This window comes from Musca domestica, unplaced genomic scaffold, assembly GCF_030504385.1.
Source record: "Musca domestica strain aabys unplaced genomic scaffold, Musca_domestica.polishedcontigs.V.1.1 25, whole genome shotgun sequence".
Lineage (NCBI taxonomy): Eukaryota > Metazoa > Arthropoda > Insecta > Diptera > Muscidae > Musca > Musca domestica.
In genome coordinates this window covers 1,920,504-1,934,586 of record NW_026712277.1, presented here as the reverse complement: position 1 = coordinate 1,934,586, position 14,083 = coordinate 1,920,504, and the positions used below count along the sequence as shown (strand labels likewise).

Below are 14,083 nucleotides of genomic sequence, written 5' to 3'. Positions count from 1 at the left end.
TTCTCATGTGCGGCAAAGGACTTTTATCCGTTTAGCACTTCTCACAGGATTGAGGCTAAAATTAAATGAAGTGGATTAAGTTTGTTCTGTGTAATGTTCATCGACACTCCAGACGCACTCTTTTTCTCTGTCTTTGGTAAATTTGTATTAAATTGGCTTATAATTAAATATAAAATATATTTTATTATAAATTTTGAAATTTTCGAACGAAAAAGGATTATTTAAAATAATGAAGAGAAAATATTTTTAGAACGTGGATTATAAAAAAATAAGAAATGTCAGACAAGGATTTTAAAAAGAATATTTTTTCAAGGATTTTTTATAGAATAGTTTTTAAGGATCAAAACAGGCGTGGATTTTTAAAATATATTTTTTCAAGGATCAAAACAGGCGTGGATTTTTAAAGAATATTTTTTTAAGGACCAAAACAGGCGTGGATTTTTAAAATATATTTTTTCAAGGACCAAAACAGGCGCGGAGTTTTAAAATATATTTTTCCTAGGATCAAAACAGGCGTGGATTTTTAAAATATATTTTTTCTAGGACTAAAACAGGCATGGATTTTTAAAATATATTTTTTGAAGAACCAAAATAGACGTGGATTTTCTAAAAATATATTTCTTGAAGAACCAAAACAAGCGTGGATTTTAAAAATATATTTTCTCAAGGACCAAAACAGACGAGTATTTTTTAAAATATATTTTTTTAACGATCAAAACAACCGTGGATTTTTTAAAGAATATTTTTTTAAGGACCAAAACAGGCGTGGATTTTTAAAATATATTTTTTCAAGGACCAAAACAGGCGTGGATTTTTAAAAAATATTTTTTCAAGGACCAAAACAGGCGTGGATTTTTAAAATATATTTTTTTAAGGACAAAAATAGGCGTGGATTTTTAAAATACATTTTTAAGGACTAAAACAGGCGTGGATGTTTAAAATATATTTTTCAAGGATCAAAACAGGCGTGGATGTTTAAAATATATTTTTTGAAAGACCAAAACAGGCGTGGATTTTTAAAATATATTTTTTCAAGGACTAAAACAGGCGTGGATTTTTAAAATATATTTTTTCAAGGACTAAAACAGGCATGGATTTTTAAAATATATTTTTTCAAGGACTAAAACAGGCATGGATTTTTAAAATATATTTTTGCAACAGGTGTGGATTTTTAAAATATATTTTTCCTAGGACTAAAACAGGCGTGGATTTTTTTTAAAGAATTTCTTTCAAGGACCACGTGGATTTTTTTTAAGAATTTCTTTCAAAGACCACGTGGATTTTTTTAAAGAATTTCTTTCAAGGACCACGTGGATTTTTTTTTTAAGAATTTCTTTCAAAGACCACGTGGATTTTTTTAAAGAATTTCTTTCAAGGACCACGTGGATTTTTTTTAAAGAATTTCTTTCAAGGATCAAAAAAGGCATGGATTTTTTAAAGAATTTTTTTCAAGGATCAGGAAAAGGCATGGATTTTTTAAAGAATTTTTTTCAAGGATCAAAAAAGGCATGGATTTTTTAAAGAATTTTTTCAAGGACCACGTGGATTTTTTTAAAGAATTTCTTTCAAGGATCAAAAAAAGGCATGGATATTTTTAAAGAATTTTTTCAAGGACCACGTGGATTTGTTTTAAGAATTTTTTTCAAGGACCACGTTGATTTTTTTAAATAATTTTTTTCAAGGACCACGTGGATTTTTTTTAAAAAATTTTTTTCAAGGACCACTTGGATTTTTTTTAGAGAATTTTTTTCAAGGACCAAAACAGGCATGGATTTTTTTTAAAGAATTTTTTTCAAAGACCAAAACAGGCATGGAATTTTGTTAAAGAATTTTTTTCAAGGACCAAAACAGGCATTGGTTTTTTAAAGATTTTTTTTTTCAAGGACCAAAACAGGTTTTGAATTTTTTTAAAGAATTTTCTTCCAGGACCACGTGGATTTTTTCAAAGAATGCGTTGATTTAAAAAAAAAACATATTTTTTCCAAAGTCTTGCTGATGCGTGGATTTTTAAACAAATATATATTTTTCCTATGACCTGCTGAGGCGTGAATTTTTTAAAAATATATTTTTTCCAATGACGTGCTGAGGCGTGGATATTTAAAATTATATTTTTTTCCAATGACCTGCTGAGGTCATTTTTTTCCAATGGATTTCCGTGGATTTTTAAAAAAATGTATTTTTTTCCAATGACATGCTGGGGTCATTTTTTTCCAATGGATTTCCGTGGATTTTTAAAAAAATATATTTTTGCCAATGGCTAAGGACTATTTAGGGGTATTTTTTAATATACATTTATAAGTATTATAAAAAAACTTATTAAAAAACGTAATAATAATGATAATAATAATAATAATAATAATAATAATAATAATAATAATAATAATAATAATAATAATAATAATAATAATAATAATAATAATAATAATAATAATAATTATAATTATAATAATAATATTTTTCTTTATCCTTGTGTTGTTAATTTAATTCATTCAATATTGAATTCTCTCCTTCATTACTTTACCCTTTGATTGAAATAATTTGCTTTAAAATAAAATGTGTTGCCTATTTTTAGGCAATTTCATGCAATAAACTATTCCATTAACTTGAGCAGTAAATTATTGTGTTTATTTTGACTAGTGCCAAGTGCAGCACAAAAAAAAATTTAATTTAGAATTTTCCAATTGAATGCCTTAGCAGGGAAAAACAATTATTAGGGCAATCATAATAAGCGCATTACGAGGCATTTTTGTGATGTTGAAAATAAAAAAATAAATGCAAGCTTGCATAAATTAAATGGAATACTTTGTTAACCCTTCAAAACAAGGAGGGTTCGTATTAAAAAAAATATTTTTATTTATTTATTTTTAGGGGAACTTAGAAAATAATAGTTGTTGATTTTAATTTTTAGGACAAAAGTACTTGAACTTTTAAAAAAATTGATTCCTTTGATTTTTATTTTCCCCCAGCATTTCACGGGTTAATATTTCACTTCTAAAGCGTTTTTTTTTCTCCTCTCTTTCTCTCTCTCTCTCTTTCATTCTCCCCCTATTTGTTACAAAACTAACCAAACACAATATCCTCGCCATGAATTATTTATGTAACTAATTAGCATAAACATCGACAACAATTTATAGACTAATTAATATTAAAAACCGCCACTAATGCCGAGATTCCGAAAATGTGAACAATTTTAATTGCTAAATAATTGCGAATAAAATAACAAAAAATAGAAAAAAACGAATTACAAGAACAAAAAGCACGAATGCCAGTAATTAGTTAAAATTACATAAAAATGTTAATTTAACACTTTGCTAAATAACAACAATTACAACAAGTAATTAACGCAAAGAGGATTTGTTAACGCACAAAAATAGCCGAAGTTATGGCGTGAAATAAAAATTGTTATGAAATTTAGTTTCACTTTGAAAATTTGGGTATTTGACAATTGGTAAATTATTAAAAGAATAAAATAATATTTTTAAAGGACAAACAAGGGGGTGGATTTTTTAAAGAATATTTTTCCCAGGACTACCAAAGGCATGCATTTTTTTTTTAAATATTTTTGCGAAGGCATACATTTAAAAAAAACCTTCAGAAGCGTGGATTTTGTAGAATATTTTTTATGAAACTACTCAGAATAGGACTTTTTAAAAATATGTTTTCAACGACATACAGAGGCATGCATTTTTTAAGGAATATTGTTTTAAAGGACCAAAATAAGATTTTTAAAAGAATATTTTTTCAATGACTAACAGAGACGTCGTGGAATTTATAAAAAAATATTTTTTTAAACACCACCAAAGGGCGTGATTTTTTTTACAAATTATTTTCTTTCCAAAAACCATCAAAAGCGTGAATTTTTTCTATATTTCTTTCAGAAACTACCAAAAACATTGTTTTTTAAATATCTTCTGAAGGGCCACCACAAGCCTGGATTTTTAAAATATATATTTTCAACAACCACCAGAGGCTTGGATGTTCATAAAAAATATTTTTTCAACAACCACCAGAATTTTATAAAGATTTTATTTCAAAGACAACCAAAGGCGTGGATATTTCAAAGACTATTTTTTTTTGGCCCACAAAAGAAGTGGATTTTTAAAACGATATTTTTTCAAGGACCATTAAGGGCGTGTTTTTTGAAAAATGTTTTTTCAAGGACAAACAGCGACGTGGATTCTTTTTAAGATTTTTTCAGGGATAACCAATAGCGTTGATATATTAAAAACATTTTTTCAAAGACCACCAAAAGCGTGTAGTTTTTAAAAATATTTTTCCAAAGTCACCACAGTTTTTAAAAAATATTTTTTCAAGGATTACCAAACGCGTTGATTTTTTAAATTGTATTTTTTTAGGACTACCAAGGGCGAAGATTTTTCCAAAAAATATTTTTTCAAAAACTACAAAAGGTGTGGATTTAAAAAAATATCAAGGATTACCATAAGCGTGATTTTTTAAAAAATATGTTTTCAAGGACTACCAAAAGTGGGAATTTTGAAGATATATTTTTTCAAGAGCCGAAACAGGCGTGGATTTTTTAAAATAAATGTTTTCCAATGACCAAAAATATAACAAAACAGGCGTAGATTCTTTAAAATATATTTTTTCCAAAACAGGCGTGGATTTTTTTCCAAGGACCAAAAGAGGTGTGGATTTTTAAAGATTTTTTTTCCAAGGAAGAAAAATCCATGGATTTTTCAAGGAATATTTTTTCAAAGGCGAAAAGTTCGTGGATGAATATTTATTTCTACGACCTCTGAGGTGTGGATATTTTCAGGAAAATTTTTTTCCAAGGACAAAAAATCCCAGGATATTTTAAAGAATATTTTATAAAAGACGAAATGTCCGTGGATGAATATTTATTTCTACGACCTGCTGAGGTGTGAATATTTTCAAGAAAATGGTCCAAGGACGAAAAATTCCAGGAGTTTTTAAAGAATATTTTTCCAAAGACGAAAAATCCGTGGTTTTCTTAAAGAATATTTGATTTAAATAAATTTCTCAAAGACCATCAAATGGTGTGGGTTTTTAAATAATTTTTTCAAGGACCAAGACAGGCGTGGATTTTTCTAAATATATTTTCGAGAACTAAAAAAATATTTTTTCAAGGATCACAGTAGACGTGAATTTTTTAAAAAAAATATTTTTTCAAGGACTAAAATAGACATGAATTTTTTAAAAAATATTTTTTCAAGGACCAACAAAGGCATGGATTTAAAAAAAATATTTTTTCAAGGATCAAAATAGACGTGAATTTTTTAAAAAATATTTTTTTAAGAACTAAAATAGACGTGAATTTTTTAAAAAATATATTTTCAAGGACCAACAAACGCGTGGATTTAAAAAAAAAATATTTTTTCAAGGACTAAAATAGGCGTGAATTTTTTAAAAAATATTTTTTTCAAGGACTAAAATAGTCGTGAATTTTTTAAAAAATATTTTTTCAAGGACCAACAAAGGCGTGGACTTAAAAAAATTATTTTTTCAAGGACAAAAATAGACGTGAATTTTTTATTAAATATTTTTTCAAGGATCAACAAAGGCGTGGATTTAAACAAAATTATTTTTTCAAGGACTAAAATAGACGTGAATTTTTTATTAAATATTTTTTCAATGACCTTTGTTGGTGGATTTCAAAAAAAAGAATATATTTTTTCAAGGACCAAAATAGACGTGATTTTTTTAAAGAATATTTTTTCCAAAAACCACAAGAGGCATCGAATTTTTAAAATATATTTTTCCAAAGACCAAAATAGACGCGAATTTTTTAAAAAAAAATATTTTTTCAAGGACCACATAATGCGTGGATTTTTTGAAGGATATTTAATCCAAGGACATCCAAAGACGTGGATTTTTTGAAGGGTATTTTATTCAAGGACATCCAAAGGCGTGGATTATGTGAAGAATATTTTTTTCAAAGACCGGCAAAAGAATAATTTTTCAAGGACCTTTATAAATGTGAATTTTTGAATGAATAATTTGTCAAGACGTGAATTTTTTATTGAATAATTTTTTTTGGGCGTGGATCTTTGATGAATAATTTTTCAAGGTGTGGGTTTTGTATTGAATAATTTTTCAAGGATTTTTTAAATAATAATTTTACAAAAACCATGAAATGCGTTTATTTTTTAAAGGATAATTTTTCAAGGACCTCAAAAGACGGCGATTTTTTATGAGTCCCATTTTTTGATATTGTTTTAATGGGTCACCTAAATTTTGGATTTTTTTTAAATACTTGACATATAAATCCTTGAAAATTTGCATTACATACGGAAGTCCCATTCTCTCCTCGCTTCCCTTTCCTTTTGGAAATATATTCCAGTCTGATATCCAAGTGGCCATGGGAAAAACGTAATATGAACATTAACAGCTCGTTCATGGCTGTTTTCTGTTCTTTTGGCAAACGAGGTTTTTTCATGGAGAAAAATGGTCTGTGTCTGTTGCATGAAAATAGATAATTTTCATAATAAAATGAAAATGTATAGATTTCGAAGGGATGCTTGGGGGGGAAGGTATACATATCAATAGAGTGGAAACAATGTTTTATGGGCACACAACCACACACACACGCCATCTCTCACACATACACAGAAAGGCACTTAAGATTATAAGAGCAAACATGCATAAAGAGGAGCAAAAACACAATAAACAAAAATGGTAATAATCCGCAAGGAAAAGGGTTATTCGGAAGGAGATCTTATATTCATCCTGAGTTTTCATTGAAAATCTTCGCTCCAGTCCAGCTGAATTGAAATTTCGATGGCAGATCTTCTTTATTTCATTCTGGAATCCAAAAGAAAACTCTAATTCTGCAAAATTGTGTACTTATGTAATAACCCTTTATCCTCCCCCACTCAGAATTTATGCCCTCATTCATTTTGTCGAAATGTGGTGGCATCATAAAAACCTCAAAACACCATCTTCAAGTATCGGGCCATAAGCAGTCTCAGTAATGCAACAACAACAACAAAAATGACAATGCCAAAAACAACAAGAACAACACTAATAGTAATTTGGTTTATATGACATCAATTTAATTCAGTGATTTGGAAAATTATACATTTGCTGGTAAAGCAAATAACAATGATGCTGCTGTTCTTCTGCCGCATGACTCCTGCTGTTGCTGGGGAGGCTGATGATGAGTAGGACTTGCCGGAATTGATATCGACAGTTATCAGTTAAACACCAAACAGGACAGGCACCTTAAAGCAGGCATAAAATTGGAATGGTTATGGATGGTGTTGTTATTGGTGTTGCTGTCTAAACGTCATACAGTTCAAAGCTCGCACTTTGAAAGCATGTCCTTCTGGGACAGCGTACAAATACTGCCAGCTGGCCTTGAGCTTGTCACAAGGGAGTGCTTGGCGTTTGAAGGATATTTGTTTGCTACGCGATAAGGTTGTCTGTATGTGTGTGTGTGTGACAAAATGTTATGTTTGAACATATGTGTGTGTGAATCCCGTCTGTGTTGACATTGTATTGATGTTCAATATTTTATAATAATTCCAATAAAAAGCAATCATAATAAACACCATAAGGATTATAACAACATACAGGCTTTTTACACTACATGCACACACACAAACACACATAAAAATGTATGGTGGTAGGGGTGTGATTTTGAGGATCATAAATAATGTCATTAAAGAGATTAATACTTCATACATATGGAAATCAAGTTATTTATTTTTGGATATATAGTGGTCTTTGAAAAAAAAAAAAAATAATAATAATAAATTCACGCCATTGGTAGTCTTTGGAAAAAATATTCTTTAAAAAAATTGTCCCCTTCGGTAGTCCTAGAAAAAAATATTCTTTGAAAAATCGACAACTTTGGTAATCCTTGAAAAAAATAATCTTAAAAAAATCCACGCCCTTGGTAGTCCTTGGAGGAATATTATTTAAAAAACGTCTTTGGAAGACCTGAAAAAGTACTCTTAAAATTGAACGCTTTTTATAGTCCTTGGCAAAAATATTCTTTGGTAGACCTTGGAAAAAATATTCTTGAAAAAGTTGACGCCTTTGGTAATCTTTGGAAAAAATATTCTTGTAAAAGTCGACACCTTTTTAAGTTCCTTTAAAAATTATTCGTTAAAAAATCCAGGCCTTTTTAAGGTCCTTGAAAAATTATTCATTAAAAACTCCATGCCTCTTTAAGGTCCATAAAAAATTATTAATTATATTAAAGTCCTTGAAAAATTATTCTTTAAAGAATCCAAGCCTTTTTAAGGTCCTTGAAAAATTATCCATTAAAAAATCCATGCCTTTTTAAGGTCCTTCAAAAATTATTAATTATATTAAGATCCTTGAAAAATTATTCCTTAAAAAATCCACGCATACTTTGATCCTTGTAAAAATATGTTTTCAAATTCCACGCCTGTTTTGGTGCTTAAAAAATATTCTTTAAATAATCTACGCCGTTTTTGGCCCTTGAAAAAATATTTTTAAATATTTTGGTCCTTGAAAAAACATATTTAAAAAAATCTATGTCTCTTTTAGTCCTTAAATAATATTTTTAAATATTTTTGATCAGAGAGGAGGAGGGAGAGAGAGACAGAGAGGAGGAGGGAGAGAGATGATGATAGAGGGAGAGAGAGAGAAAAAGGAAGAGAGAAAGAGACAGAGCGAGGAAGGAAGAGAGGAAGAGGGAGAGAGGGGAGAGAAAGAGGGAGCGAGAGGGGTGGGGATAGAGAGGAAGAGGGAGGGAGAGAGAAAGGAATAGAGTGGGAGAGAGAGAGACGAAGAGATAGATAGAGAGCGAAAGCAGAAAGTGATAAAGAGCGAGAGAGGAAGACGATAATAGTGGGGGAGGAGAGAGATGAAGAGGGTGGGATAGAGAGGAAGAGGGAGAGAGACAGAGAGGAGGAGGGAGAGAGAGAATGAGGAAGAGATAGAGGGAGGGAGAGAGAAAAGGTCAATGACCCCAGGTCAAGAGGTCATTGACCCCAGTACAAGAGAGGAAGAGAGAGAAAAGGTCAATGACCTCAGGTCAAGAGGTCATTGACCCCAGTACTAGAGAGGAAGAGAGAGAGAGCAGGATGAAGAGAGAGAGAGGGAGAGAGACGGCAAAGAAGATAGAGAGAGGGCGGAAAGAGAGAGAGAGGATGAGAGGTGGATAGGAAGAGAGAGAGAAAGAGGGAGAGAGAGAGAGGAAGAGGGAGAGATAGAGGGGAAGAGGGAAAGATAGAGAGGAAGAGGGAGAGAGAGTGAGAGAGAGAAGAAGAAAGGAAGAGAGAGATAGAGAGAGAGAGGGAGAGAGAAAAGGTCAATGACCCCAGGTCAAGATCTCATTGACCTCAGTACAAGAGAGGAAGAGAGATAGAGAAGGATGAAGAGAGAGGGAGAGAGACGGAGAAGAAGAGAGAGAGAAAGAGAGAGAGAGAGAGGAAGAGAGAGAGAGACAGAGAGAAAAGGTCAATGACCCTAGGTCAAGAGGTCATTGACCCCAGGTCGAGAGAGGAAGAGAGAGAGAGGAAGAGAAAGAGAGAGGAAGAGAGAGATAGAGAGGAAGAGAGAGAGAAAAGGTCAATGACCCCAGGTCAAGAGGTCATTGACCCCAGGTCAAGGAAGAGAGAGAGAGGAAGAGAGAAAGGAAGAGATAGAGAGGAATAGGGAGTGATAGAGAGGAAGAGAGAAAGAAGAAGAGAGGAAGAGAGAGAGGAAGAGAGAGATAGAGAGAGAGAGGGAGAGAGAAAAGGTCAATGACCCCAGGTCAAGAGGTCATTGACCCCAGGTCAAGGAAGAGAGAGAGAGGAAGAGAGAAAGGAAGAGATAGAGAGGAATAGGGAGTGATAGAGAGGAAGAGAGAAAGAAGAAGAGAGGAAGAGAGAGAGGAAGAGAGAGATAGAGAGGAAGAGAGAGAGAAAAGGTCAATGACCCCAGGTCAAGAGGTCATTGACCCCAGGTCAAGGAAGAGAGAGAGAGGAAGAGAGAAAGGAAGAGATAGAGAGGAATAGGGAGTGATAGAGAGGAAGAGAGAAAGAAGAAGAGAGGAAGAGAGAGAGGAAGAGAGAGATAGAGAGAGAGAGAGGGAGAGAGAAAAGGTCAATGACCCCAGGTCAAGAGGTCATTGACCCCAGTACAAGACAGGAAGAGAGAGAGAGAAGGACGAAGAGAGAGAGGGAGAGATACGGAGAAGAAGATAGAGAAAGAAGAAGAGAGGAAGAGAGAAAGGAAGAGAGAAGGGAAGAGAGAGAGGAAGAGAGAGAGAGAGGAAGAGAGAGAGAGAGAGAGGGAAAAGGTCAATGACCCCAGGTCAAGAGGTCATTGACCCCAGGTCAAGAGGTCATTGACCCCAGGTCAAGAGGTCATTGACCTTTTCTCTCCCTCTTCCTCTCTCTCTCTCTCTTCCTCTCTCTCTCTCTCTTCCTCTCTCTCTCTCTCTTCCTATCTCTCTCTTCCTCTCTCTCTCTTCCTCTCTCTCTATCTTCCTTTCTCTCTCTCCCTTCCTATCTCTCTCTTCCTCTCCTTCTCTCTCTCTTCCTCTCCTTCTCTCTCTTCCTCTCCTTCTCTCTCTTCCTCTCTCTCGTCCTCTCTCTCTATTCCTCTCTCTCTCTTCCTCTCTCTTTCTGCCTCTCTTGACCTGGGGTCAATGACCTCTTGACCTGGTGTCATTGATCTCTTGACCTGGGGTTATTGACCTTTTTCTCTCTCTTCCTCTCTCTCTATCTTCCTCTCTCTCTATCTTCCTCTCTCTCTATCTTCCTTTCTCTCTCTCCCTTCCTATCTCTCTCTTCCTCTCCTTCTCTCTCTTCCTCTCTCTTCCTCTCCTCCTCTCTCTTCCGCTCCTTCTCTCTCTCTCTCTTCCTCTCTCTCTCTTCCTCTCTCTTCCTATCTCTCTCTTCCTCTCTCTCTCGTCCTCTCTCTCTCGTCCTCTCTCTCTCTCTCTTCCTCTCTCTCTCTCTTCCTCTCTCCCTCTGAAAAATACATTTAAAAAATTCACGCCTCTGGTGGTTTTTGAAAAAAATATTCTTCAAAAAATTCACGCCTCTGGTGGTTTATGAAAAAATATTCTTTAAAAAATCTACGCCTCTTTGGGTCCCTGAAAAATACATTTAAAAAATTAACGCCTCTGGTTGTTTATGAAAAAATATTCTTTAAAAAATTCACGCCTGTGGTGGTTTATGAAAAATATTCTTTAAAAAATCCACGCCACTGATGGTTGTTAAAAAAATATATTTAAAAATATCCACTCCTGTTTTCGTCTTTGAAAAAAATATATTTAAACAAATCCACGTCTTTGGTAGTCCTTGAAAAAATATTCTTTGAAAAATCTTGGAAAAATCCACGTCTTTGGTGGTGTTTGAAAAAATATTCTTTGAAAAATCTTGGAAAAATCCACGTCTTTGGTGGTGTTTGAAAAAATATTCTTTGAAAAATCTTGGAAAAATCCAAGTCTTTGGTAGTCCTTAAAAAAATATTCTTTAAAAAATCCACGCCTTTGGTAGTCTTTGAGAAAATATTCTTTAAAAAATCCACGCCTTTGGTGGCCTCTAAAAAATATTTTTTTATGAAAATCCTGGAATGTTTTAATTAAGAAAGAAATATTGAGGGAACCTTGGGCGTATGAATATTGTCCTTGAAAAAATATTCTTTAAAATCCACGCTTTTGGTGGTCCTTGAAAAAATATTCTTTAAAATCCACGCTTTTGGTGGTCCTTGAAAAAATATTCTTTAAAATCCACGCTTTTGGTGGTCCTTGAAAAAATATTCTTTAAAAAATCCACACCTGTGTTGGTTGTTGAAAAAATATTTTTTTTTTAAAATCCACGCCTCTGTTGGTTGTTGAAAAAAATATTCTTTACAAAAATCCACGCCTCTATAGGTTATTGAAAAAATATTTTTTTGAAATCAACGCCTCTTATGGTTGTTGAAAAAATATATTTTAAAAAATCCACGCATCAGTTGGTTGTTGAAAAAATATTTTTTAAAAAATCCACGCCTCTGGTGCTCCATGAAAAAATATATTTTTAAAATCCAAATATTTTTTATGAAAGGATTTTCATGCTTGGAAATATACATTTAAAAAAAGAAATGTTTGAAGGACCCTTGGGCGTATGACTGTTGTCAGTCATCATACGCCACCATGACCCTATTTCATTAAATATTAAATAAAATTAGTAATTTTTCTTCATTCAACTAATTCTTCTTTTATTTTTTCAGGTTCCATTAGCAACATTGATGATGCTGAGTACCACTGCAATAAGACTCAGGTCCGAAAGGTGATATCTGGCGTTGTGGGTGCTGCCTCTTCTGTAACTTCCATACAAGTTGCCAATTTACTGAGACTGTTTCGAATACCACAGGTGAGAGAAGTCGTTAAATTTTTATAAAATTAAAATTAATTTTTAAGCATTTGAGAGATAACCTCGGACAATTTTAGCTTCGAATTTTAAACATACATTTATGCTCAAATTAAATACCATAAATACCTCTAATGTCATCCTTAACCCCCCCTGTATCTCTCCGTCTCGTTTTTAATTCCACCCAAATTACACCTGCCATTGGCGGTAATTGTGATTAACATTGAAAAGTGAAAATGCACATTTGGCACGTACTTAATAAACTTTCAGCAGCTGAGAAAAGTCACGCTGCTGGGTTTTCTTTGTCATTTGAATTCATTAAATATTTCAGGGAAAGCCCTGAGAATTTCATTACAAATTGAATTTTTGTCAACCTTTACGGTTGTCGCACTTTCTGGCAAAAAATATGAACAAACCACAAAAAACAATCATACATGTGTTTCATACATTTATGTCCTACCCCCCAACCCCTCTGAGGTCTAATGGTCATGGCATGGCACTTGGAATTCAAGTCTCGTTGTCAGGAATTCCATTTGGGGTTTGGATAAATTACTGGTCTAGTTATTTGTCGTCCAGTTTTCTTTGTGTTTCTGCTGCTGCTGAATTATAACATTTGTCATATTTTCCTAGCCACAAGCGGTGAAAAACTGCAGAAAAAGGAGCAACCGCTGTGTAAAATATTTCGCCACATGCCTTAATTAAATAGTCACACACACACACAAAGAATGCCAGCACTGCGTGTCATTCACTGGCTCACGTCGAAATTTATTAAAGAAAAGAAAAAACAAGACTCAAATATAAAACAAAAATACCAAAACATTGTCAAATTTAGGAAAGATAGGACAAAGGACATAGAGAGTCATTGTTTTCCAGTCTCCCAAGTCCAGCCAGTGTTAATCTGTTAAAATGAAAGAGATAAATATAATTTATTATATTCGTTATAACAACGGGACATATTTTGGGAAAATCCATGGGAAATTATCTCTAATGCAGTGGAGAACAAGGGAAAATATATTCAGGACATTAATCAATATATCCTTTAGGGCTTGAGATTGCAAGGACATACACAATTTCCAAGAATTATTTCTCTGGATAAAAAATTCAAGTAAAGGGATCAGTGTGGCGTATGATGACTGACAACAGTCATACGCCCAGGGGTCCATCAACAAGACATATAATTTTGAAAATATATTTTTTCAAAAAATGGGTGGATTTTTTAAAGAATATTTTTAAAGGACCACCAAAGGCGTGGATTTTTTAAAGAATATTTTTTTAAGGACACCAAAGGCGTAGATTTTTCAAAGAATATTTTTCAAGGACCACCAAAGGCGTGGATTTTTTAAATAATATTTTTTCAAGCACCACCAAAGGCGTGGATTTTTTAAAGAATATTTTTTCAAGGACCACCAAAGGCGTGGATTTTTTAAAGAATATTTTTTCAAGCACCACCAAAGGCGTGGATTTTTTAAAGAATATTTTTTCAAGGACCACCAAAGGCGTGGATTTTTTAAAGAATATTTTTTCAAGGACCACCAAAGGCGTGGATTTTTTAAAGAATATTTTTTCAAGGACCACCAAAGGCGTGGATTTTTTAAAGAATATTTTTTCAAGCACCACCAAAGGCGTGGATTTTTTAGAGAATATTTTTTCAAGGACCACCAAAGGCGTGGATTTTTTAAAGAATATTTTTTTCAAGGACCACAAAGAATATTTTTTCAAAGACGAATACATTCGTAAATTTTTCAAAGAATATTTTTTTCAAGGACGAAAGCAGGCGTGGA

The 14,083-nt window shown here is 32.8% G+C and overlaps 1 protein-coding gene across 1 annotated transcript in view; it reads left to right on the top strand.

Moving 5' to 3' along the window:
- The window catches only part of LOC101895209 (metabotropic glutamate receptor 2), a 96,036-nt gene that overhangs the window by 8,211 nt on the left and 73,742 nt on the right, over window positions 1-14,083 (top strand). Inside the window, exon 2 of the mRNA XM_020037518.2 lies at window positions 12,163-12,305. Coding sequence (XP_019893077.2) covers window positions 12,163-12,305 — 143 coding nt within the window. The remainder of the gene's footprint in view (window positions 1-12,162; window positions 12,306-14,083) is intronic.